At 38.8% G+C, this 25,631-nt stretch overlaps 2 protein-coding genes across 2 annotated transcripts in view; both read right to left on the reverse strand.

Moving 5' to 3' along the window:
- Positions 1 to 5,755, reverse strand: part of WDR35 (WD repeat domain 35) — a 44,371-nt gene extending 38,616 nt beyond the window's left edge. Inside the window, exons 1-6 of the mRNA XM_026089912.1 lie at positions 5,634 to 5,755; positions 4,936 to 5,053; positions 4,157 to 4,228; positions 2,687 to 2,779; positions 1,146 to 1,274; positions 785 to 918 (exon numbers count right to left, since the gene is read on the reverse strand). Of these exons, the coding sequence (XP_025945697.1) occupies positions 785 to 918; positions 1,146 to 1,274; positions 2,687 to 2,779; positions 4,157 to 4,228; positions 4,936 to 5,053; positions 5,634 to 5,657 (570 nt within the window). The 5' untranslated portion in view covers positions 5,658 to 5,755. The remainder of the gene's footprint in view (positions 1 to 784; positions 919 to 1,145; positions 1,275 to 2,686; positions 2,780 to 4,156; positions 4,229 to 4,935; positions 5,054 to 5,633) is intronic.
- Positions 5,756 to 8,868: 3,113 nt separating this feature from the next.
- On the reverse strand, positions 8,869 to 25,580 carry MATN3 (matrilin 3). Its single transcript, XM_026089915.1, has 9 exons — positions 25,442 to 25,580; positions 23,305 to 23,874; positions 19,601 to 19,723; positions 19,061 to 19,183; positions 17,447 to 17,569; positions 15,545 to 15,667; positions 14,693 to 14,815; positions 11,289 to 11,396; positions 8,869 to 9,406 (listed from the first exon to the last, which is right to left on the reverse strand). The coding sequence occupies exons 1-9, from the start codon at positions 25,578 to 25,580 to the stop codon at positions 9,351 to 9,353; spliced, it is 1,488 nt and encodes a 495-aa protein (XP_025945700.1). The 3' UTR covers positions 8,869 to 9,350.
- Positions 25,581 to 25,631: the final 51 nt, after the last annotated feature.

Genomic DNA, 25,631 nt, shown 5'->3' on the forward strand with positions numbered 1-25,631 from the left:
TATTTAAAAAAAAAAAAAACTGAGTAATTTGCAGCAAATGCTAGAAACACCATGACACACAGTGGGAGGGAGAGAAACAGTGTGGGGTTAAAGAAAAGAGGATTGGAAGGATTTTTCACTCTTTCGGAGGGAAAGGAAAGGAAGGAAATGCACAATAATAGGGATATAAGATCAAGAATGCAGTTCTAAATGTGTTGTTCTTTTGAAAGCCAATGTTTTACTTTTGTTTAGCATTTTGTCATAGTTATTCCAATACTCCAATTAACTATGAGCATAAAATAAGTAAATAAACAGAAGCTGTAGGAATGTAGCAATATTATAGTTTTTTTTCTTTCATATCAGCAAATACTACCAGGCTTTCTCTGAAAGATGTAACATTCCCTATTTAATAAACAATAACAGGAGCAACAGGAAAATAGCCTGCCACTTTATTCTACACATACACTAGGACTTTTAACATGAGCTTCACTTAATTTGGCCAGGATCACCATACACATTTTTACCTTTCCAATAACAGTTGCAAAGCAAAAACGCATTAGTTGAAGTGATAGTCATTTAGCTAACAGGAAAGACAAGCATTTGCAATGTACTTAAATTTTACTGAAAATTTATATTAAAAAAGGTGCAGCTGCTTAAATCTTGAATAAAAAAACTTCACATACAAGACCTTGTCCAGTTCTCAGTACTGAAGTCCACCAACTAAACAAATGAACAAGGAATAAACGAAAACAAAATTTTTGTGCTTATGAAAGTTAATACTTTACAATACAGACCACAAACTCACAATAAAATTCCCCTGATTGTCATAAATATGAATTTCTCCATTTGCCATTCCAAAGAGTAAAACTTTGCTGTCAGAAGACCAGGTCACATGGCACAGGTGTGTACCTTTCAGATCTTTCCCCCAGATACGATTGCCTGTAACAGGACATTTATTGTACTTAATAAACATACTATAGATTTAAAAATAGGATGTGAGTTACCAATATAAAGACTAAAATAGCTAAACAAAGTCAAAGTAACAATTTATAAAGCAACTGTTAACTATATGTACATTGTAGCTTTGTTTTTCTAAGTAAATAATACTAAAAACAAAAGCTATATAAAACTACAAAACACAATAGGTAGTACAGCTTAAATTTTACCATCCACTGATCCAACAATCACAGCCCCATCTTCATATACAATGCAAATCTTTTGTCCATCAGCATTCCAGCTCATACTTCGAACAACAGATTTATTTCTATTGTTAATCATCTCTTCATACCAGGCACCTATTAGTGCAGAATGAGAAACTGGGTTATACTTTTGATTTGATAACTCTTCAAATGAATTCAAGATACAGGCTAATCACTGAATTCAAAGAGTAAAAATATTCTCAATTCGGAAACTATGCAAACACAACGATAATGAAATTTATAAATAACAAATTCCAACAGTTTTTAAAAACTAAACATAGCACAGACCCAAAAAAGCTTATAAAAACTAGTAAGAAATCAAATTAGGTATTCAATGAAATGGAGTAACCTGTGAAGCATCTGTTTATAAACAAACATGAGATAATGTGTTACATATGACTTCACAATGTGATGTACAACAAAAAAATAAAGGTTAGAAAAAGGAACTGAAAGAGGAGGTTGTACTGCCCTTTCTGTAAAACTCTAGCAAGACTATAATACAGTGTCCTCCAGACTGCACATATTATCGTCATGAAATCCAGTATTCAGATATGAGCTATTTATTTCCAAAAAGAAACTGGCAAAGTGGAAAACAGAGAGGGGAGCCACAGACTGAGAGATGGGCCCTTCAGGAAGGGATCTACTGCTTAGATAACTTAAAAACTCACAAAATACACTAGAAATATAACGGAAGGAACAACTACCTTTGACAGGAATATGCATTAAGTAATTTATTGGTTCTTTTCCAAAACTAAAGGTGATGCTTCGTGTAACAGCAGCCACCACATTTCAGACAGAAAGACTAATCAAGTGATATTTTATGCCTGAAATGAGGAGCTGAGCTGGCATTTTACTTGTTTCCATTTTATATATATATATAAAATCCTCAAGAGAAAAAGAAAACCACAAACTTTCCTTGTCTTCCCCACATGCATTGGAAAGTGGTTAGTTATACTGAGAGGGTTGCTGGCTTTCAAATTAATTTAAAAGTGCCAAAAATGTACATGTGTGCAACACATTGGTTATGTGTATTAGTTCACTGCCTTAATTAAATGTTTCTAAAGATTGTATTTATGAAAGTATTTGATTGTTGGTCTAAGTATGGTTCCTAAATTCCAGTAGGTCTATCAATAGGTCTGTGTTTGATGCCCACAGCAGAACTATTTAAATATTACAATAATACTCAAAACCAAACCTACACAGTGAAGCAGCGCTTTTTATTGTTCTATACATATTTTCCTTCAAGGAAATAAATTATCAAAGATAAGAAAATGAAAAATCTGTAGCTGTTTACAGAGCACATGCCTAAGAATTGATATCTTTTCTTAAGGTACTTCTGGAAGACAAATATCTTATTAAAGAAAAATTTAGACAACTATTTAAGAACCTGGAACACATTTTAAATTTATTTTCAGTTTTACAATCTAAGAAAGAGTTGTTAAAACTGCTAAAAAAAAATTCTTACAATACAGAACATTATCTAGTCTCAGATTTGTCCTATACAATACCTTTATACAGCATCCACACAATGATGAGCCCATTTTGATCACTGGTTGTTAGTTTTTGATACTGTTCATTCCATGTCACTACTTGCACAGAACCTAGAAAATTATACAAGTTTTGTGTTTATTCTACTTAACAAAAAAGTTAATACAAACAACCACATGCAATTTAGTCACCCTGCTGAGTTTTCTGGGGTTTGCACATATTTGCCCTGTTGACTTTGATTCAGTCTTAGCCACTCTTTAGCCTTCTCTTCTTGTTTTCTCTTTCATACTTCTACTACACTGCTCCTTTTGCTCATGTATTCGCCCACTTGAGTAACATCTTCTCCAAATTCTACCCAAAATATTACTTCAATAAGGAAAACCCAAAATCATAGTTTTGCTGTTTCTGACTGCCTCAAGCACGTTGGCCTGGGAAGCCGACAAACTTTCCTCTTACAGGAAGCCGATTTATTTATAGCTTGATCATTAATACAGCAGCAGTTTTAAAACAAAATGTCCCTTCTTATTACCAAAAAAAGAGTACTCTACCCACTATCCCTTTGACTCTCAAGTCTCATATGTGATCCTACTCATAAACACACAAATACTGGACTTGAAACATCTTCTTCAAATTTTCTGTGAATCATCTTCATCCATCTATTCAGTACTAGATACAAATTGGCCCCTTCTCAAACACCACAGTCTTTCATGTTTTCACTTCCAGTCATCCATTTCATCCAGCACAAACTGCCCAGCAAACAATCTAGCTCTTATCTTCTGCTATAAAGCATTGTTTATCTGTCAACTACCAAAGGCAGTATGAGAGCAAATGCGAGGTGAGCAAACGTAACATGAATATGTAAATATCCAAAGACATAATCAGCCCAACTGATGAGAACCTTCAGATTAACCAAACTGAAGTCAGACAGAACAAGTACTGTAGCAGTAGCAGTGCAAGATTAAAAAAAATACACACACACACACACATATATGATAGCACCATCTACTTCAGTACAAATCAGTACTTCGTTTTCAGGATAAGTAATGACAAAATGATTTGGAAATAGCCAAACCAGAAGTAATGTAAAACACAAATGAGGCTATAAGGTCAAAGTTAGCAGACTTACCTAGAAAATCTCATAGCAGACTGCAAACCTTAAAGAGCAACAGGTAGAGCGGGGCCTGGTCATGCAGCATGCATCCTGCATCATGTACTCTGTAGCAGCCATGAGTACTGGGGGAAGGCTGGACCAGTTTAATTCTCAGCCCAATAATTCACTCACAGGTCATGAAAACTCGACTGTAGATCTTTTAATCAGGTAACTTTGTAACAGTAGATAGCCAAGCTATAACACATCTGATTTTATTACTGATATTCTTTATTTCAGCCTTACAACAAAAAGTTATAACAAAATTACTCTATCAAGGCCACAAAATCTTTCTGTATTTTTATGTTAATCAAAAGTACATTAAATGTCCAAAGAGACTTACCACTATGACCTTCAAGAGTTTGATTCACAGAAAGATTGCTAGGAGCTGCAAGTCCCTTTAGTTTTGCTTCATCTAGAAATAACAAAAATAGTTACAAAATAAATTTATTAGAAGATACACATTAGTATTTCTGTACCAACAGTGCAGCTGAAAATCTCTATTTACATTAATAAAATATTCACCTAAAAGTATGTAAAAGTGTAACTGCAGCATGAATTTTCTGCCCCTCAGCTAAACACGTTTGCTAATCACATCTGCCATCCAAATTCAGATACTCTTTATGGTCCAGTAGTTTTCCAGGAAAGAAAAAAAAAATAGCCATCACACTTTGTTTACTTTCATAAAAGATTAAAAAAAACTTGAAAATATATTAATTTCACTTTCCTAAGAATATATTTATCTTATTTCTTAAAATACACAACTTTCTAAATTAAATGCAGACAGTAGATGACATTCAAACACAATCATGATATCGTGAAATAAGTTCCAAAATAAATGATGAAGAGAACAAAAATGAAGCATAATGCCACGAAAGAAGAAGCAAAGAAGAAGACTTCAGTAGATATAAAAGCTAGCCAAATGACAGGGCCGTCCTGTAGGGCAAGCTGAAGGAAAACAACGTTCACAGGAAAGTGACAGCACATTTGCTGTTTATGCAAATGCATAAGCATCTATCTAAAGATGTAAAACATACACAATGCTGTAAAGCCACTTCTGAAAGTGGAGCTCTTTTCAGAATTTTGCAACGTAGTAGATTTTGTTCTAAAGATCTCATTTACCTGTTTGTGTTTCTAACTTTAAAACTTTCAGCAACCCATCTTCACCACCACAGGCTATGAAACCTTGATCCTTATTCCAGGAAATACATCTTAATCGAACATTACCAGGAATTGCAATCTGAAAGAGAAATATTTTACATCTCTATGTAGTCATAAGAATCATGTTTTATTTAAAATACCCTAATCAAAAAAAATCAAAAATCAAAAAATCACCTCAAAGATAACTAACATAGCACACGTGACAACAAACTTATTTCTAACACTGACAGATCAATAGTCAAGAAGTGACATAAGAGGATTAAAATTATAAACATAAACGAAACAACGCAACACAAAGTTCGAGAAAAGGGAAATACGGTATAAGCAGTAAATAATAACAGGACATTTCGAAATGTCCGAACAAAAAAAAACAACTAGGCGAGAGGGAAGAAACTGCAGGCAGGCCTTTGCCACGAGCTGGTCTCTCGCAAAGCGCCACGTCCAGAGTCTCCGCACGTTTTCTCAGCGCCGGGGGAGCAGTTTCTCGGGAAACAGCCAACGGCCAGAGACTCGGATCGGAGCGAGCGAACCAGCCCGCGGCGGCACCGGCGCGCGGCCCCTGCCAGCGTCCGCAGGCCGCGCCGAGCCCTGCGGCTCCCCGCAGCGCCCGGCGGCAGCTCCGCCGGCCCCCGCAGCGCCCCTCGGCGCCCCGGCAGCACCTTCTTGCTCAGGTAGATGAACATCGCGCAGAAGCGGCGGCGCAGGGGAAGGGCCCCACTCGCCGCGAGGGGGGACGGGGGCTGCCGACGGCTCTCCCTCGGAGCGGCGGCGCCACAGGCCCCGCGCTGCCGCGGCAACCAGGTTACCCTGGTAACCGCCGCCGGAAGCTCCCGCCTTCGCTTCCGGGGAGCGGGAGAAGAAAGACAGGATTGGCGTCAGGCAGCGTCGAGCTCAGCCTCCCGAGGGGCGGGATCAGGTCTGGTCCCGCCCCGCCCCCACCTCGTGTGAGGGTCGCGCGGAAACCGTTAGGAGCCGTTAGGGCGGCGCGGCGCGGCCTGGCGCTGAGGGAGCYCGGCCGTGAGCCCTCGGCGTTTGCGCCCCTCACAAGCTGGGCAGGGTCCTGTGCTTTCTCGATGCACCCTTAGCGTTACCACAGTCTTTAATTAACTGAGGTAACTGATTGATGCGGGCGAGGCAGCAGGTGTTTCACGCCGTTCTTGCACATTCACAAGATAGTGTTGTGCACTCAAAACCTCCAACTGACCTCAGTCAGTTATGCACGTACTGAGATTGTGAATACACAGATTCAATGGTTTAGAGAGGATAAGCAAACCCCTAGGAGAAAGTAGATCTTAGTTTTTGCTGCTTGATCCAATGAATGCTATTATCAAATTTCTGAACATTCATTAGTGCAGAGAGTAGCAGGGGGGAAGAATTAAAACTGGAATTGTGTCTGCACAAGTGGGTACAGAGGGCTGCAGGGGCAGCCTGACTCTGCAGCACTGAGCCCAGAAGGCAAATTAGCTTGGGCCCAGCTGCTAAATAAATATTTTCTGTGCCAAAGGTGTCTTTTGTAGCTGATCAACTCAAAAAATGAACATGGGAGACATACTTACACAAGACTGTGTCCTGTCTTCTGCATCCTGCTCTGACAACTTGCCTGCTTGATGCAGTAGGAATAGACCATCATGTCTCTCAGAATATGGCCCTCATTTTCATACTTCACAGTGCAGTTATCCGCAATAGAAACACTGAAATAAAAGTAATTTGTTGCATGTCACACAGGAGGACCATGACAAAGTCAAGTAATTAAACCTGCATCTCACCAAGTTTATTGCCATACCTCTCTTCTCCAATAGGCTATCTGCAAATGTAAAGAAACAGACCCAGCCACTGGTTATCATCACATCGTTTTACTGAAGGTACATCGACATGCAAAAATAAACAGCATTGAGATCCAATTTAGTAATTAATGTCAGTTTAGAAGCACATATCTAGGAAAGAACTATAAAGCAAAGCTGGCTGAACTCCTGTAAGCATCTTAGAACTGAATGGGATGGCTAATGGCAATTTAGAAAATTTTTAAATATAATAAATGTAATTAACAAATATCATCCAAAAAAAATCAAGTTTAGTTCTTTTTCATAGCAGTTCTCTGCATTAGCGTGGCCCAGTAATTAAACTATAGCTATACATTCCATAGCAATGAGTACAGTCTATATTTAGAATAAAAGTTCAGTCAGGTAAGCTCTGATGTTGATATGTCATGTTTTTAAGAAATCGTTTATATCACCTTGGAAGTTTGTCTGGTGCTCATAAACACAAAGCGGGACAAGATCATTGCCCAGAGGAATTGAATATAAATACTCTCATCTGTAACAAAACAGAGTTATGAATAGCAACACATTAAACAAAGTCTATCTAGCTGAAAGCTTGCAAGACAGATCTGGCCCCCAGGGCAATTTTCCACTATCATATAAAATTATACCTTTCATTTGACAACTGGCCTTAATATAAATGGGAGTAATGTAATCCATTCCTAATTGCCAAGAAGTTGAAAAGTCTCGTGTGAGATTAACAACTTGTTTATTCCTACAAATTACAACATCGCTGTGTATAATTTAAATGGATAATGGAGGCCAAGGCTTATACTTCTCGTCCTATAAATTCTTATATAATATGTGTGTTTAAGCAGCGGACATGAATGAAAGTAAAGCTCTAGCTAAAGATTCCTCCCTGAGTGACAGAAAAAATACAAATACACCACATTTTGAGGAAGCAGCTGTAGCACAGCTAAATAGTCACATGCTACCTTGAATTGAGTTAGAGCAAGTAATACCAGTGGGGACACATCACAACTAGCAACCACATACCAATCCAGCATTCTTGGAGGGTACAGAGCCTCATTTTTAGCCCTTGCTGAAGCTGTGCCCCGTTTTCTTTTTCTGTGCTATTTAGCATTACATTCCAACTTAACATTACTGTGTAGACATGTCTAAAGTCTCACTCAAATATATATACAATTCTTTATTCTATTTTACTTTGTGTATTTTAGAACAAAAGCATATGAAGAAATAGGATGAGACATACTGTTTTTGTCCTACTAAAAGATCTTAAGCTTTCCACTCTTACTTTGCTTATTCTTGCCACTAACTAGGAGAATCTCCATGACTGTCCAGCAGCATTTGTCCATACAGACCTGAATATTCTATACTCTCCAACTGATTTTCTTTGCAAAAGTTTGTATCTATCGTGCAGAGTATGATGACAGCATAGATGACATTATGTCCTTACCATACCAGCTGTGCATTTAACATTTTGTGTAATTGTACTGCCAAATTGTAAATTATAGTATTATGCGCTATACAAAATCATTTGGATTTTTCAGTTCTAAAAAAAATAACTGTTTTGACTTCCTCTCTCCTCAAATTTATTTTAAAATAGTTTCTAAAGCATTTGGGTGATTACACATGTGAGTATGCAAAATGGGTGGATTTTCTTTAACAATGGAATTTTGAAGTTGTCAGCTTGTGTCTTTTATCCTGCAAGCCTTACTGACAGAAGTAGTCCCGGTAATATCCTTAGAACAACAACAGAAGGGACTACTAACATAAGTAAATCTTGCAGGATAAAAACCTTAAGTTGGAGTAGGCCTTTCATCCCTTCCAGGTGTAGAACATTATTAATATTTTAAATTGCTATTAAACCTCCTACTTATACTAACAAGAATTTGTAAGTTTTAAAATACAAAGTATATACTGCTTAATACTTGATCAAACTGTTCTTTTTCCAACTGTGTGACTCAAGGACAGTTAGTTTTGTGGATTTCTTCCATTTGTGCCTCATTTACCTTTAACTGTTTTTGTTTCCTTGTTTTTATTAAACACTTTAATGTTAATTCATAACACACATACTTTATGTTACACACACACACAAAAGCTTCCAACACTAGTGTGCTGATCTTAACTTTATTTTATTAAAATAAGTTACAAGATCCCAAATGCCTCTCCCATTTGACAGACAGATGCTATAGGCAATTTTTTTTTACTTTGCCTTCCCCTTTCACAGTTTTATATGATGTGATATACTGTATGCACTCAAAAACAGTTTTTTCCTGTATTTACTTTTAAATAAAAGAATAAAAATACAGTTACTGCAGAAAAACAGTACCTACTGTACTATTTGTAGTACTGAGTGAAGTACAGCAGGTATGGATAGCTTTACAGTTACAGAGTGACTGTGCATGAAGACCCTCAGGGTCACAGTATTATTGAAACCATTGTCTTCCTGAAGTCTTCTTGAAGTCTTCTTGACATTTGCTCAATAATACCAAACCGACTGCTGTTTTGTAAGCTGTGCAATGAAATAAAGCTTGCCGAAGACAATAAAAATGAATGCTTCAGAAAGATCATTTTAAAATTAAGTAGAATGATAGCTCAGACAACCTGCTGTCTCTCTTGATATGCTTGCAACTTCTGAGACACTTCATCTAGTGATCTGTTGTTAAGGGCATTATAATAGATGCCTATGAAGTTTGGTTTATTTGTAATCTTTCTCATTATTGCATTTTAAACAAGTATCTCTTTTCTAGATAAGGTCAATAAATGCTTGAATAATGAAAGAGCAACTAGAGGTTTCAAAACATCTGAGAGATCTATCAAGCTCTGGCAACTTCCCAAATGATCTCAACAACCCCAGTTTCTTATAAGAAGTTGGATCATGTGACATTCAGAGCTGAGGAGCAGCAGGTGTTTGTATCTGCTTCATTTTCCAGCTTGTCTTGAAGGACACTAGGGCTACAAATTGCCCAGCAAGGAATAACTTTGAAAGAAAGAATTAGTTCTTTGTAATACAGTTTATTTCTAACTTGAAACCACCACATTTTCTTGCTCAATATTAGTGCTTTGGGGCAGAGACATTTCCTGTTCTCTGAAGGACATGCTACTATTGAGATGACATTACAGGTTTAATTATCTTGGCCTTCAGTTTTAATTACTTAGATTCCCTGGAATGACATATTAAAATCTCACAAAATCAGAGTATTCCTTTCACCTTTCCCAGGCAGAAAAACTGGATTCCAGGCACCCTGTAATAGAAGGATTTCCAATTAGACCTTATAAAAATGACTTGAATTTATTCAAGAACTGGGAATGTCTTATGTCATTGGCAGATGTTTTCACCTGGTTTTCAGAAACTTCAGTGAACTGAAAGATTCATTTATCTACATAAATAATGTATACCGTATAAAACTTACTCTCCTGCTTTGCTCCCTTCTTTAATTAATTCTAAATACCCAACTCTTCCTTTATTCTGATGCCTCAGGGATCATGATGACAACCACAAACATAGTACTCCCCTAAATTAATTCTTGTTTGAACGAGAGCGCCTTTTACAGAAAACAGTATGTAGCCTCAAAATAAAAGTTTCCAGTGATGAAAAATCTACCACAACCCTTGTGTAAATTGTCACAGTGCTCAACTACTCTCACTGTTAAGAATTGTACCTTCTTTTGAATCATATCTTGCCCAACTTTAACTTCCAATTATTAGTTCTTTACATGCCATCTGAGGATATTTATTACATCATTCAGGTCTGCTACTATACCACGGAATTCACCACTATAATTTTTTTTCCTCCCACATGTTTGTTAAATGTCTAATCCGGGTAACAACATTTCTCTTGACTGCCTACAGGAACCACACTGCAGTGAATGAAGCTAGCAAGTTCCAGTGCAGCATAACTTACACCCACCAGCCTACACCTCAGATGTCCCATAACCCTGATCCTCACCCAGCGCATCCCCATTCAGCAACTTACCTTACAACTGTCTCATTCTATCAGTCACCTAATATATCCCAACAGCTGGATATTAATAGGCTAACAGATTATTACCAAAAAGAAAAACTAGTATGAAAATTGTTTGGGACACTGCCTCTCTGTGGAGTTAGAAGGCAGAGAAATATCACAGCTGGTCAGACTGTTGTAATGGTGCCTCTGAAGGTGCCGTGGAAATTTTGGGGTATATGCCACCTACTAATAGGAGGGCTCAAAACTGAGCATTTGCTGCTACAGTAAAAGTCATCTGAAGAATTAAAAACAGAGCAATGTTTCATGTTCAGCGTAGCATACCTAATCTAGATGATGTGGGCATGTGCATTTTATCTGTACATCGATACTAAAACACTTCAAGGAAATGTGAAAACATTGTAATGGTATTTGCAACACACAAAATTTTGCTTCATAACATTTCCAAAATCACCAAGAAAATACTTCCTGTTGTGAGGTATGTTCCTTCCCTGACTTGTATCAAAACAGCTACCTCTAAAATGCCAGCAAACACATGAATACAGAGGATCATGTAAGAAAAAGGATATGTTTCGTGGACAGAGCTTCAAGGTGCGAGGTGACAGAGTCCTGTAATGCAGCTATAGCTTCACACTTACAGGTCTCTTCAGTTGTTACAAGGCTGCTTGTGGTAGCCCCTAAGAGAGAAAACAGCATTTAGAATATTTATGATATTTAAATCCCAGGAAAATCCGTGATTCTCCAAGGGGACTTGAACACATCATGTGAGACTACAGTAGCCACTGGAATACAGGACAGTCGGGAAGGAGAGAGAGCACCCCTTGTTTCTTCCAGCTGATAGAGGCCAGCATGTAGCCAGAGTCACAAGTGTTATAGGTCCAGAAAAAGGACATGTGAGAGAGCTTGACTCTGAGGAGGAGGCAAAATCGGGAATTCCTAGCCTACCTTCCTAGAACCTCTGCACTTTTTAAATTAGACCATTACTGAGTAAAACATAGAAAGAGGCCTGGGTGCAGGGACCAGCCAGCCTCCCCTAGCTGCTCTAATCACCAGACTAGAGTGAATCTTCCTTTCACCTGTTCTCTCTCTCTCTCTCTCACTCTCATCCAGAATATCCAGCACCCTAGAAATTAGGGTGCTTTCCTGGGAAGTAGAATGAGTGCCTTGAAATGCCTCAGACTGAGAAGAACCTGCAATCCAGGTCTCCATCTTGTGAGAAGTGCTTTGACCATCAGACCATCCACACAGGAAGGGCACTGGTATCACTGTAACCAAAATCTATTAAATAAGTTGTATTCAAGATCATGACTAACTTTTGGAACTTATCTTGAGAAGAATCGAGCTTGCTCTCCTGTCAGACCTGTAACRTAATGGCATTTGGGGTATCATGGCAATGTCAAACATGGCGCTTCTGAGCGTGCATGAATGTCCAAAGTTAAGCCTTCAGGGAGTTTTTGAGACAAGCAAAGAGGCATCTAATGATTTTAGGCACATAAAGAGTTTGGTGGTGTCAAAAATTAGTCAGTCTGGATCAGTTTCTGAAATATAGGTGTAATTTAAGTGCTTAAATCTCAGTTTAGGAAGGAATTAAGACTGGTATTTACCACTTTATAAATAACACAAAAATGAAAGCAGGAGCACATATTAAATTTAAATATTAAGCAACAGAGTTTCAGCTAAATCACCAACAGATTTCACCTTACAAGTACTCTTGGTGTGTAACACTAGCAGTATGCATGTGTATGGAATATCATTCTTGATTCATTAAGAGGTGTGAACATAAGGCCACTCCAGTGTCACGTGAATACATATGGAAGAAACAACAATGTTCAAATAGGCCAAAATAAATTTAAAATCTAGTGGAAAGACACTACAGTAGTAATGGAAGGGCCAGCTGATACGACAGAGAAGTGATGAGTCTCTCAGGGAAGACAAAACAATCATTTTTGTACTTTGCAGTGATTCCAGTTAATCCATTTCTAGGTCTTGTGCTCAGTCTTCCAAGCCCACAGAGGTCCAGTGGCTCAGCTGTCCTCAAGAATTCCTTTTTCTCCACAGTCTGCCACAAAACTGTGGATGCTTACAGACAAAGGGCTCAGAGATACGATAATCTGACTATGGCATAACAATGTTTCAGGCATCAGCTGATGGTTAAGAGTTCCTAGCTACAACAAATGAAAGGCAACTTAACCTGACCTATTCCCTAAGGAAAGAGTTAAGGCAAGCTGCACCACATTATATTTGCTGCAGGCTAAAAACAACCATAGCAGCAGCTACTGAAACACAGCTACTACAGTGAGATTACTCTATATATCTGAGACCAGAGTAATAAGCTTTGAAAGGCAGAGCCTCCTTAAAAGAGGACCTACAATTATGAAATACCCTCTCAACAAGGTATCGAGAGGGATCACTTGTATGTAATATCTGTCTCTTCATACATGCCTTTTTACATTGCCTACAAAGGCAATGACAACAGATTATTCAATTATTTTTTCCAAATACATAAATGCATAGCTAATCAATGCTAAACAAATTATGTAAGCATTATAACAGTAACATAATAGAAACATTATACCTGGATACAATTTTTCTTTTTCTGAATTATTTTAGCTCCTCTCTTTATCATGCCATTAATATCTTCATTTTGCAAAGAAACTGACAGCTGCTTGAATTAAAGAAAAGGATTGAAATATATCCATTTCAAATGTTTGTTCCTTCAGTGTTTCACTGAAAAAAATCTATGAACAGATTCATTTCTAGTGCTGCAGAAACTCATTTGTCTTAGAGCCAATGTTGAAACTGGTGTCTCCTTGATTTCACTGAACTTGTATTTGTTCAGCTCCCTTCTTTGGAACATTCCACCGGCTTTATGGCCAACGTACAAAGAAGAACTATTCAAGATTCAGCTGGAGGAAGGCCAGTTCAAAATATCACACCAACATGGTTGGTTTCCAACTGACTGCCAGTGAAGTTTTCTTATTTGCCTTTAAAGTCTCCAGTGGCAGATACAGATCGTCCTTGGATTGCTTCTGTTTTAACCAAATTACTTTTCCATGTGGCAATCCTCCATGGGTACCCTGAAGTCTTCTGGAGTTTTTCAGTGAAACCTATAATCTTCCAGTATTTAATATTCATAAATCTTGAGCACACCCATTGTCAGTGGGATGGCCAACAAGTTGCACGAAATATGCTAGAGCTGTGTTTTTACACTGTATTTATGTTTAAGTATGTCTATACCTACAAGAAATTACTATTTTTTGCAGAATGATGTTTGGCTATATTTGCCTATTTTATACTTTGCTCTTACACAAGGCCCTTAGCAGCCTGATCTAATGCCAAAGTTATCCCTACTTTGAACAGGAGGTCAGACCAGGTACCCCTGAGGTCCCTTCCAACCTAATTTCTCCTATGATTCTACATTACAAAGGATGCAGAGGAACTATGAATAGTTTATACCATTCTTGTCCATGTGAAGCAAAAGCAACTGGCAAGTTCATGCCTGCCCTACTCACCTTGGAGGAGTGGAAGAGACCATAGGGGTTATCACTGCAATAACTCTTCTATCACCACTGCTGTTCCCTCCGCCCCACTATCATCTGTATGCTGCTATGCAACTGAGTTGCATGCCCCAGAGACAGACACCCTAGAAGCCAAACCTTACCAATCCCACTAATTATTACCACTTCATAAGGAAATGCAGATTATAACCGATTTCTTTTAAATACAGTGAAGTCCTTAAAAGTGTGGTGATAGGTAAGACTAAAGTCTAATTTTAAATATAAAAACTGCTATAACTAAACAAGAAGGATCAAACTAGTTCAAAACATTACTGAAAACAGGCAGAAAAGAATGAAGAGAGATTACACCTTCAAGGAGTTAGTGAGTTGACAGAAAGTTTTTCAAAGAGATTAGAAGGATTTAACACATTAAAGAGGGTACTTTAGTAAATATATTAAGAAAAAAAAATTATTACTTGAGCATGTTTTCTCATCTGGATTTAAGGTAAAGCCTTCATAGCAGTCACAGGTATAAGATCCGTCATTATGCACACAGACATGCTCACACTCATGCATCCCTGGTGCACATACATCAGTTCCTATGAAATACGTTTTGGAGAAACAGTTATCCCATAACACGCGTTTCTGAATACTTCACAAAAGCAATACTTTTCCATTTGGAAACCTGTACTACGTGTACTTTTATCAGGAACTACTGAGATATATAATTGACCTTGCCTTGGAGCAGTGAGATGAACCAACTGTCTTACTGAGACTTTTTCAGCCTTACTTTGTACAGTGTGTGCTCTTTCTGGCTGCAGCTGCCTAACCCTCTGAAGGGCCAGATCACCTCCAAAGACGAGCTAAGAAAAGTTTCCAGAACAGAGTAACTTTGCAGTAAGAATACTGGAAAGAAATGCTTTTAGAATGTAATTGTACATTGTTACTATAACACAGAGTCATTGACAAGCTAAAGTAACAAAGAGCAAAATGAAGTGCAGCCTGGAGGAGAGGACATCCAAGCTGTCTCCTGCATGGTGGTCTGCAGTTTGCGCTGTACTACAAAGTGTGTGGCTAACCCCTGCTCTTCTCTCTTCAATTATTTTATATATATACATATATATAACTACTGTTGCAGATAAAGTACTGTATGTCTCTGCTGCTCAAAATGAAAGAGTGTGACAAGGAACTGTCTTATAACAGATAGAACGGCATGTGTAAGTTTCTCAGACAGATCCAATATATTAACCTGCTAATCAGAGCTATTTCAATATATTTACTTAGCTGAGGAGGGTACAGAGGGATAGGAAACAGCAGTCTGTTCTTACTTGAGCAAGTCTTCTTGTCTGGATTCAGGGTGTAGCCTTGATAGCAATCACAGGTATAGAATAGATCATCTCTCACACAGACCTGCTCACAGTCATGCCTTCCTGGTGCACACATGTCGACAGCTAAGAAAGGCATTTGAGAAGAGAAGAGTATTAATCACTCCCCAAACTTCAGGCTGTTTATTTGGATTTAGTAATTCAYGTTTGCAAACATTTCTTCATTTGGATTCCAGCCAGGACCATTTTATTGCACGCCAGCCATACAATGGCTGTTAGCCGTAGTAGGGTGTACAGAGTGTGTTCTTATCTGGCTATGAACACCACAAAGATGATAAGACTTTTGGAACACTGGCAATACTTTTTTTTCAGTCATAACAGATTGCAAAAGGAACTGAACTAGCAGTGACCCAGTTACAAAGTAATCATCCAAAAGAGTTTCAGAGAACAAATATCTGGATTTTAAGAGAGTGTTTGGCATTATTTCAACTCTAATTGCTTTGGATGAACCACTGTTTTATGGAGTAAAAAGACCATAAACAGAAGAGTATACATGGCTGCTAAAAAAAAGAGACATGGCACCGACTGCCAGTTACAAAGTGGGTACTTTATGTGTGAAGCTGATGTTCTCTGCCAAATTTAACACGTCAGCTCCAAAAGGGCAAGCTGAGAAGAAGTTCCTATATTTGGATATCTTTGCAGTAAGGAGATTTAGTAAGGCACAAGCAATTGTAAAGAAAAGAGCCCTTCCTGGATCTAGGCTATTTTTATTACAACACAGAGACCTGGGTGGTTGACAAATCATTAGCAGCATACTGCAAAATGAGATTCAAAAGGAAAAAAGCAAGCATATTTGAAAAAATTATCTGAAATGTGAATATACAGGGGGGGAGTCAGTGCTATGAAATGAGATTTGGGATTGGACTCAGAAAGGGGGTGCCAAACTGAATTCATGTTCACTTATAGATGTTTATTGCCCCTGTATAATACCAGGTGAGAGTTAATCTTAGGAAAAGTATGTACCAAACCAGCTCCTAAAACAGCCAAGACTAAACGTTGAGGAGAGCTCTTTGCCTCTCAGAGGTATAAGACCTACAACTTAGTTGGAAAGATTTGCCTAGAAATCTGGTATTGGAAGCCTAGGTTCAGCACTTTTTCACACAAAATATAGTAAGGAACAGGAATATGATGAAAGTGGAAAAAAGATGTTGTGTAAATAAATCATTGGTGAGACATACAAAGAGATGAAGAGTAAAGTTCAAATCCTAATTCACTGAAAATGCTATATCATACAAATTAATTTGTATGTACTGTATATTAATATATACATCCTTAAATATCAGCTATGTCTATGCTCATATTCTCCACAAGAGACCAGCACTGGGAAGGAATATTTCTCTCCAGCCTCTGGAGCCCTAAGGCTGGAGTATTTTTTGTGGTCCAAACACATCCACAAGAAAATGCGATCACGTTCATCATGATACAAACTGTAATCAGTCTTCAGAGCACAGTCCTTGCTCTTCTTCATCTCATTCCCTTGTGCTGGTTTGCAACAGAGCTTCCTGACACAGATAGTACACATCACATATTCTCAACAAATACATTTTCCTTCTCTCTCAGGTGGATATGGCAATTCTTGCCCCATGTCTGTGAAAATACTGTGAAGTCCTGAGGAAAATGTCAAATGGTATTTTAACTATAGCAATTATAAGCTTCACACGACTGTAGAAGGGTCACACGTCTCAAATAGTTATTGGAAATGAAGAAAAAATTAAAGTTGTACTATGTTTTCAGGAGTTGTACGAAACTCTTGAGTAATTTCTCAGAAAAATAACATAAATTGACCTGATTAAAAAGAGTTACTTGTTTTTAGCTGAACACTGTATTTGCTTGATCAGGTCTTACCTGAGCAAGTCTTCCTATCTGCATTCAGACTGTATCCTTCGAAACAGTCACAGCTGTAGGATCCATCATTACTCAAACAGACCTGTCCACAGTCATGCTTTCCAGGTGCACACATATCCATAGCTGGGATGAACCATGTTTTAGAGAAGACATCTATTAATCCTACCCAAACACTCTAGCATCTTAAATACTTCAGCATTTATACATAAAATTTAATTAGGATTCAAATTAGAATTCAACCAGTGCCCCATTACTATCATTATATTATGCTGCAGACAACTGAATTCAATTACTAATTATTTAACGAAGGAGGCAGATATCCGGACTCTAAGACAGTACTTTACTATGTTTCACATAGTCTGATTTTCAGCAGCAATTCTGACTGCCCCGAATAGCCTCACATAAAGTGAAGCTAAAACACCATACTGAGGACTAGCAGTAAACTGTAATGTGTTAGGGCAGAAGTTGTTGTCTCTTGCAATATCAGCAGTTAACTACAGCAAATCAAATTTAACTTCATAATTTCACCTGTGAGCTGAAGGCTGGCACAAAATGCCAGTTATGATATGTGCAAATGCTATTAAATGGACCAGAGTTATAAAGCCTAGTGAGAACAAAAAACAATGCAGAAGAACTAGGAGGTTATCTTCTCTCTTCAAAAATAAGAGTGAAAACTTCATTATGAAGAATACTGACATGCTCTCAAAGGGAGGGATGCACTTACCAGTCATAAAATAGTTACTCTATTCAGCTGTTCAAACCTTCTGGATTTATAGGAACAACACCAGAAAAGTATTTGGGGAAAAAGGTTTTGTAATTGGAATCACTTTTCAGGGTGACAATTCAAGAAGTAGTAAAGCAAGAAGCTGCTTCAGGTGGAAGACTGTGGTTGCTATATCATAGAGGTCTACACTGCTTAGGAGCAGAAGCAGCAAGCTGTATAAATGCAGCTGAGTTTTGACAGGGGAGATGGAGAGGACATGGGAAAATCATCAGATTTTAAGTCCTCTGTGGACTAGTGGCGCTCCTGCTCCAGCAACGGCTGCCCGACAGAAGGGCCGCGGGGGAGAAGCCACCGTAAGGAAGGTGTGAAGCACTGGGCCCACAGCCAAAGTGGTCTGCGGGGAGCATTGCCCTGAGGCACTGCACGCCATTGGGCCTTGAGGCTACCTGCGTCTCCCTGGGGGCCAATCAGAACTCAGTTCTCTTGACGCTGGCTGCCCAATCCAGAAGTTGGCAGGCTCTGATTGGTCAAGCAGTGTTCCTGACTGGGTCCTGGGACGAGGGGGAGGCAGTGCTGGTGGGCATCTCTGGCTTGGGTTCATCCTTTCCCAGGGCTTAGTGGTAATTCTAAAATACTGTGAAGACCGTAAAATGGCAGGTAGGTGCCAAACTGCATTTTTTAATCAACGCATTTAAACAAAAACTTTGTTTTTTTAAAATGAGATGTCTCAAACTGTTATTGGAAACAAGGAGAAAGGCTACAGATGAATTCCTATTTTAAGAGCTGATGTCTGCAAGCAGTTTTTCAATCACATACAATGAAGGTAACTCAAAAAGAATGTGTCCATGTCTCCATGAAATTTGTATGTTAAAGTAGCTTTTAGTTCTTACCTGAGCAAGTCTTCTTATCTGGATTCAGGGTGTAGCCTTCATAGCATTCACAGCTATAGGATCTGTTGTTACTCACGCAGACCTGATCACACTCATGCCTTCCAGGTGCACACATGTCTACAGCTGTGAAAGGCATGTAAAAGAAACAGTTTGTTGTTAATAAAAAATATTTTTGGATGGAGTGGATGTTCATGTTTACAAATATATTGCCATTTGGAATCAACCCAGAAATAGCGATAGTAATTTAAGGAACTAGAATAAGTGGTAGGAGAAAATATCTATACAGTGTCATCTGAAAACTTTGTTTTGGCATCCAGCCCTAATGAATGGTGCTCCTGTGGTCATAACAGAGAGGACATTGACGAAATCAAACTGCTACTCACCACTACTTGTGGCAAACTTAGAAGATTTATTAATGAGATACAGATGCTCACTGTTTCAACAGAAGCACACAAATAGCTTCTCAAATCTTATTACCTTGTTAAAAAGAGATCTTTTTTCTACCTGAGTACATGTACTGAAGGAGTACTAGATCCTTACCCGAGCAAGTTCTCTTATCTGGATTCAGCGTGTAGCCTTCATAGCAATCACAAGCATAGGATCCGCCACTACTCACACAGACCTGTTCACAGTCATGGGTCCCAAGTGCGCACATGTTCACAGCTACAAAGGGCATTTACAGAAAAAGCATTTCAGTCATCCCAAAGCAAAGAAACATTCATTAATATTTTATGGTTACAAAACTCCTTCACATCTTGCACTGCTTGTTGGATTAGCAGCAGTAAATTGCAGTGCTGTGTCCCTGTCACAAAAGTTACTGGCAGCTTTGGTATCATTTGTGTAGCCAGAATAAAGAGGTCAACCACCACCTTGAAATAACTGCACCGAGGTAAGTCAGTGCCTGAGGTGGCAGAAAGACAAAATTAATCTGCAAAAGGAGTGCAACAGGGAGAGAGAGAGATTTTAAGCATTTACGTTTCACTGGAGACGCAAACTCAGCACTGGGAAGACCCCTCTGGATTACTGTATCAAATCCCCTTCCATTACTAGCAAAGGTTAAATAATCCCATTCACAAACGTATCAGTTGCTATCTGCCAGCTAACAAACTTTTGCTCTCTGACATATGACCTGATTTATGAATTTCTGTTGCCTTGGAAAAAACACTCTCTCATGTAAACTGAAATGTTACAGAAAGCACAAAAAAACCACAAAAAACAAAAGTAAATTGCAATAGAAAGAGCATCAAGACTAGGAGGAACATAAAAATAATACTAGGATATAACACATTATCTTCCCAGGGGTAAAAAGAGTGTCTGTGTACCAATGGTTCAGAAGATGTAGCAGCCTGCAAAGAGACCAGCCAGTGCAAACTCGCATGTTAGAGCTGCAGTTGCCCAGCTCCGTCATGTTTAAATAGTCAGCTCCAAAGTGCATATGGAGGAAAGTTCCTGCAGCAGGGTAGCTTTACAGGCACGTGAACCTCCTAATTGAAAGAGAGTGCAGAAATATTGCCCAAACCTAGAGAACTGAAAAACTAAAACTGCAAAATGAGATTAAATTTTAAGGGACAAGTTAATTTGCCAGGGGACAGTAAGGTTATCTCATCGGATTGCGAAAACTGAGAAAACAGTGATAAGAAAAGCAATGTGATTGATGGCATCTGGATACGTCTGTTGCAACAGGGCTGACAAAATGACCGTTACAATGCTGGGCTGTCTCTGCAATACAGTACGTGCGCTGTCTTTTTCTTCTGAGATGGTCTAACTACACAACTAACATTGTGTGTACTAATGTGTAAACCTCTCACCAATGTTTCCTCAAACTGTATTTAGCTTTGGAGTCTGCTGTTTCTGTACATCACCTCAAGACACACCTACTTTTCTCCACTGACCATAAAGAAACCTAGATACTAGCCAGACTTAGATAATTTTTAAATGGCAAAATTTGGATTAGAGGAAAAAGGGAGGAGGGAAGAGGGAAGATGAGGAAAAATGGAAAGACAGGCCCATTGAGTCATTACCTGAGATTTTACTAAAATGAGTGGTAACAGTGTGGATATGGACTACTGGTAAAATCAACCTCCAAAGCTGTATTGGCAAGATAAGCGAGAAACAAGAGCACTTGAATTTTCTCATCTATTTCTGAATGCAAGGCAACATTTCCTATTTTCTAAAATGTGGAAGATTTAGATGTCCTCTAATAAGGCTGACAGAAAACATGTCTTCTCTTTGTATTGGCAGTAAAAAGCTCAAACCAAGCCAGTGTCTTTTCACTGTTACACCCTAGGGAATAACAGAATTCATCTCAATGACTTATGAACAAAATCTATGGATTATATTTTCAAGCAGAGCTGGGAAGCTGAAATTCATATGGTCACATTTTTTGTGGTAGGAAAGTCAAGCTTCTACTGACTTTGACAGCAGTTCAAGGCCAAGATTTTCCATCTCCAGGATGTTCTCACTTTGAATGATGCTCTCGATGCGCCAACAGCTTGATCCTAGCCAACTATTTTGCCCCTGAACATTGGTTTTCCTGTTTTCAGTTCACCCCACAAACAAATTTATTTGGCTTGGCCAACGCAAAGAAAATCCTATCTGTCACTGGTGAGTCACTGGTCACTCTCTGACCAAGCAGCAGTCTGGACCTGGAGAGGACCCAATTTACCCCCTGTCTTACAAGACCCTCTTAAATCCATTTGGTTTGTAAGAACCTTTTGTAAATTATTCTGTTTTACCTCTAGTTTTAATCCTAGGGATGGAGTCTGGCTAGTAGCATGCAGAAAACTCAGAGCTACACTGGAATTATATATGTTTCAGCTCTCTTTGGTTTATCCTCCAGCTTAGAGGGAGCACAATTCTTATGGTTAGGCACAAAAACTTTACTCTTAAGAACGAGCGATTTTTCTTTGGTGCTGTAAAAGGACTTGCTTTGGCTAGAATATAAGTGGAAAATTTAGTGCTATTTTCATAGTACACATACCTGTCCAGCTAGGCGGGGACTTGTACCCGCTTCAAGATACCAGAGAGAGAATGTGGTCACATCAATTAACACAACATGATGTCAAGCCAAACCTCAAGACATTTCCTATGTTAATTATTGGGCAAAGTGTCCTGTCTACAGATGGTCCTACATGTTTATTTCATACCTAGAAAAAGAAGTCTATTCACTCTAAACATATTATTCACTCTAAACATATTCAAAAGGTATGGTGGTAATTTTCAGTAAGGCACTGAAATAACTAAGTAAAATATTCTCACCAACCACGTTCCCAAGGCAATGGCTATTACTTTAATTCTCTCGTAATGCTTTTTACACCTTATTTTACCCATTAATTCCTGGAGACTTGTTTTACAAGTCATTTTGTTAGAAATTTACTAGGAAAATCTACTTTATGCAAGTTTTTTAACTGTCTAGAAATCATCGTTTGATTTTCTGTTGGTATGGCTGTGGCATAGCTCTCTACAGGCAACTCTAAATACTCCAGGTACACTATGCTTTTTTTGTAAATGACAATAATATCCTACACGGGCTTAGCATCGTTAGTAGAGTTCTCACCCAAACCATTGCCATGCAGCATATTTTCAAGTCCAGCACTCAAAAAGCTAAGCTAGTTTGACCCAGCCCTTAAGAGCTGCAGATACAGTTCCTTGCCAAAATCAAGTCACAGAGAAACACAGGAAAAGGTGACACTCTGGCACACTGAAATGGCACAGCAATGGCTGCAGAGTGAAAGCCCATCCCAAGATACCATGCAGTTGTGTCCTGACACTTTTTCCTGCATCAAATTTCTCCAGCCAGTGTGGTAACTCACGTGCCACAGTGATTTTCCTGACTCTAGGTCTGCAAGGAGCCCTTCAGCACCATGCTCCCACCCTTCTTCCTTCCTAGCTAGACAGGAAAATAACTGAGCAGTGTGCTCTCCCCGAAAGCCAGTATGTGTACGTAGGTGAATCCCAGACAGACTGCAGTGCCTTCTTCTGCACCAAGTAGTACCTGACTGCACAAGGAGATCCACTGAAATCAGTTCTGTTACTCATATGGTAAGATTACTATTCAAAAGGAATGGTCATTACTTGGCCTTCACTGAATAAAAGGTTTGATTTCATTGCCCAACTGATGGCAAAGGAAATATTTAAATGTGATGCATAACACTTCTCAAAAAGAAAAACTTCTTTCTTATGGAGTGGACCCACAGCAGGAGCCAAAAGAGCATTACACTGCCCTCTTGGAATTACCATCTTACCACAGAAAGTCTCTCTGAATTTGGATGTCAGCTTTTCAATCACACCATAGGTCTCCACATAAAAGACGTGTTCATCCAGTGGCTCACTGGCCATCATCCTCAGGGACTGCATGTCTGCCCGGTCCACCCCAACGGCATAGATCTCAATGCCAGCTGCCTGGGCGCTTGCTGCCACATCTTGAACCTGGTCTTGTGGCCGTCCATCTGTCACAATAATGACCACCTTGGGGATACTGAAGTTTGCTGGCCGGGTACCCATTTCCTCAGTGAAGACTTCATCCATGGCAGTTTGGATGGCAAGGCCAGTCATCGTGCCAGCAGACAAAGGTTCGATGTGAGATATAGCCTCCTTCATAGAGGCTTTATCAAAGTAGGTCCGGAGGGGAAACTCTACCTTGACAGTGCTGGCATAATTCATGACTGCCACACGGGTTGCTCTTTCACCAACATCTAGAGTATCAATCATTTTTGATAGGAAGATTTTCACTTTCTCAAACTCTTCAGTTCGGACACTACGGGAACTGTCTATGATGAACACAAGGTCTAGAGGCAGGTTCTTGCAAGTAGCATCTGTAAAGAAGGAAGGAAAACACTTCAATCATCTCCTACACAGAACCAGAACTCTCACCAGAGCTGTGAGAGTTGTAAGCTGTGAGACTACTCCTACCAGATAAATACAAGTACCCTTGATTTACTAGGAAGAGGCTTAAAATAATGGTGAGCAACACATTAGAAAATCTAAAATATTAATTTAGACAACACCTGTAAGCATTAAAAAATAGATCCACATTTGAGCCCACAAAATGTCTAAGTATCCATGAAACAACGGGTTGTAGTTCACATGTAACACCCTACACAACAGTGTAGCAATGATATATAAATGTGCTTTTTTTTTTCTTTTTATAAAGATAAAGCCTGAATTCCATTTTTGCTAAGCCACAGAAATCAAGTGAGAAAGTACTATTAATAGTAACAACATAGCAGATTGATGATTAGGAATCACTTCTTGTTTGTAATTCACAATCCAAAGAACACAACAAGAAGATATAAAAGCCAACATGACCAAAATGCAGATGATATTGTGATAAATGCTTCCTTAGAAGTTGTCACTGTTTTAAAGCTTCTACAGCAGAGAAAAAATGGAACACAACTTTTATGAAGTAATTTTAATATATAAAAATGAACAAATATTTACACACATTCCCAAATACTAAAACTCCTCACTGACATAGAAATCTAGACTGATGAAAAGGAAAGCAAAAAAGCTGTAGCTCAGATGCAGAACAAGCATCACTTCTTCTAGGAATATAAAAAGAAACAAAACAGCAACATTAACCAGCCTAAGCTACATGCTCCATCGCGATATCCTGATCTGCCCTTGATGCAACCATGAATTTAGTTTATGCCATTACACTATAATTTGTACTACTGATTTAAAAAACAACAGACAAACCAAAACCAGTATTTCTGCAAAAGAGACATTCCTGCTCAACAGTGCATTACATAGCAAAATGTCAAGTGTTCAGTTTGGACATACTGCCTAAACTTGGGATCCATGCAGACCTCTCCCAGCTACTATAGAATTGACTTCTATTATTCCAATTCATTAAAAAAAAAATTTTTTTTTGATTTTTCTTCACAAGTCTCTTTAAAGTAGAGGTGAAAACAACACTTGTTTTCAGTGCATTAAAGAACGTATGTTACAAGTAAAAAGGGAGAAAAGAAGCAAGCTGCCTGGATGCAGCTTACTTGATCAGGAACCATGCAGTAGCATTTTTTGTTTGCTTGTTTTCTTGCATTGAGACAGGTGAATCAACTACATGAATCTAGGATCCCATCCAGGTGTATTGTATATAATTCTACATGCATCCTATAATACAGGTTTTGCATAAGGATTTAGAAGAATGGTTTTGTGCCCCTTGGAAAGTTGACAAAATAAGAAGAAATGTTTGTGCATGCAAGTATAGCTCAAGACATGAAAGAAAAAGACAGTGTCTCTCCTACAAAACAAGACCCCATTCAAGATGCGTAGGCAGAATTGTTTTCTAGATTAGGAGTTACTGCTGGAAAAATCAAAGCTGCTGAACATCCTGGTCCTCCAGTGAATCTGAAAGAGAAAGCTTTGAAAACTACACACTAGGAGAGAAGTTATGCAGAATCAAGAGATTAGTAAGACGAGCTTTGCAAGAAAAAGCAGCTGGCACTTGTGCCCGCAAGCCGATGTCCTCGGGCCGCAACCTCTCGGCGACCGCCCGTAGCACTAAGCGCGGAGGCATCCTAAGGGAGGCCGTGGCGGGGAGCCGGCAGCGGAGAGGCCCCCCCCGGCC

This window comes from Apteryx rowi, unplaced genomic scaffold (genome assembly GCF_003343035.1).
Source record: "Apteryx rowi isolate R43461 unplaced genomic scaffold, aptRow1 scaffold_836, whole genome shotgun sequence".
NCBI lineage: Eukaryota > Metazoa > Chordata > Aves > Apterygiformes > Apterygidae > Apteryx > Apteryx rowi.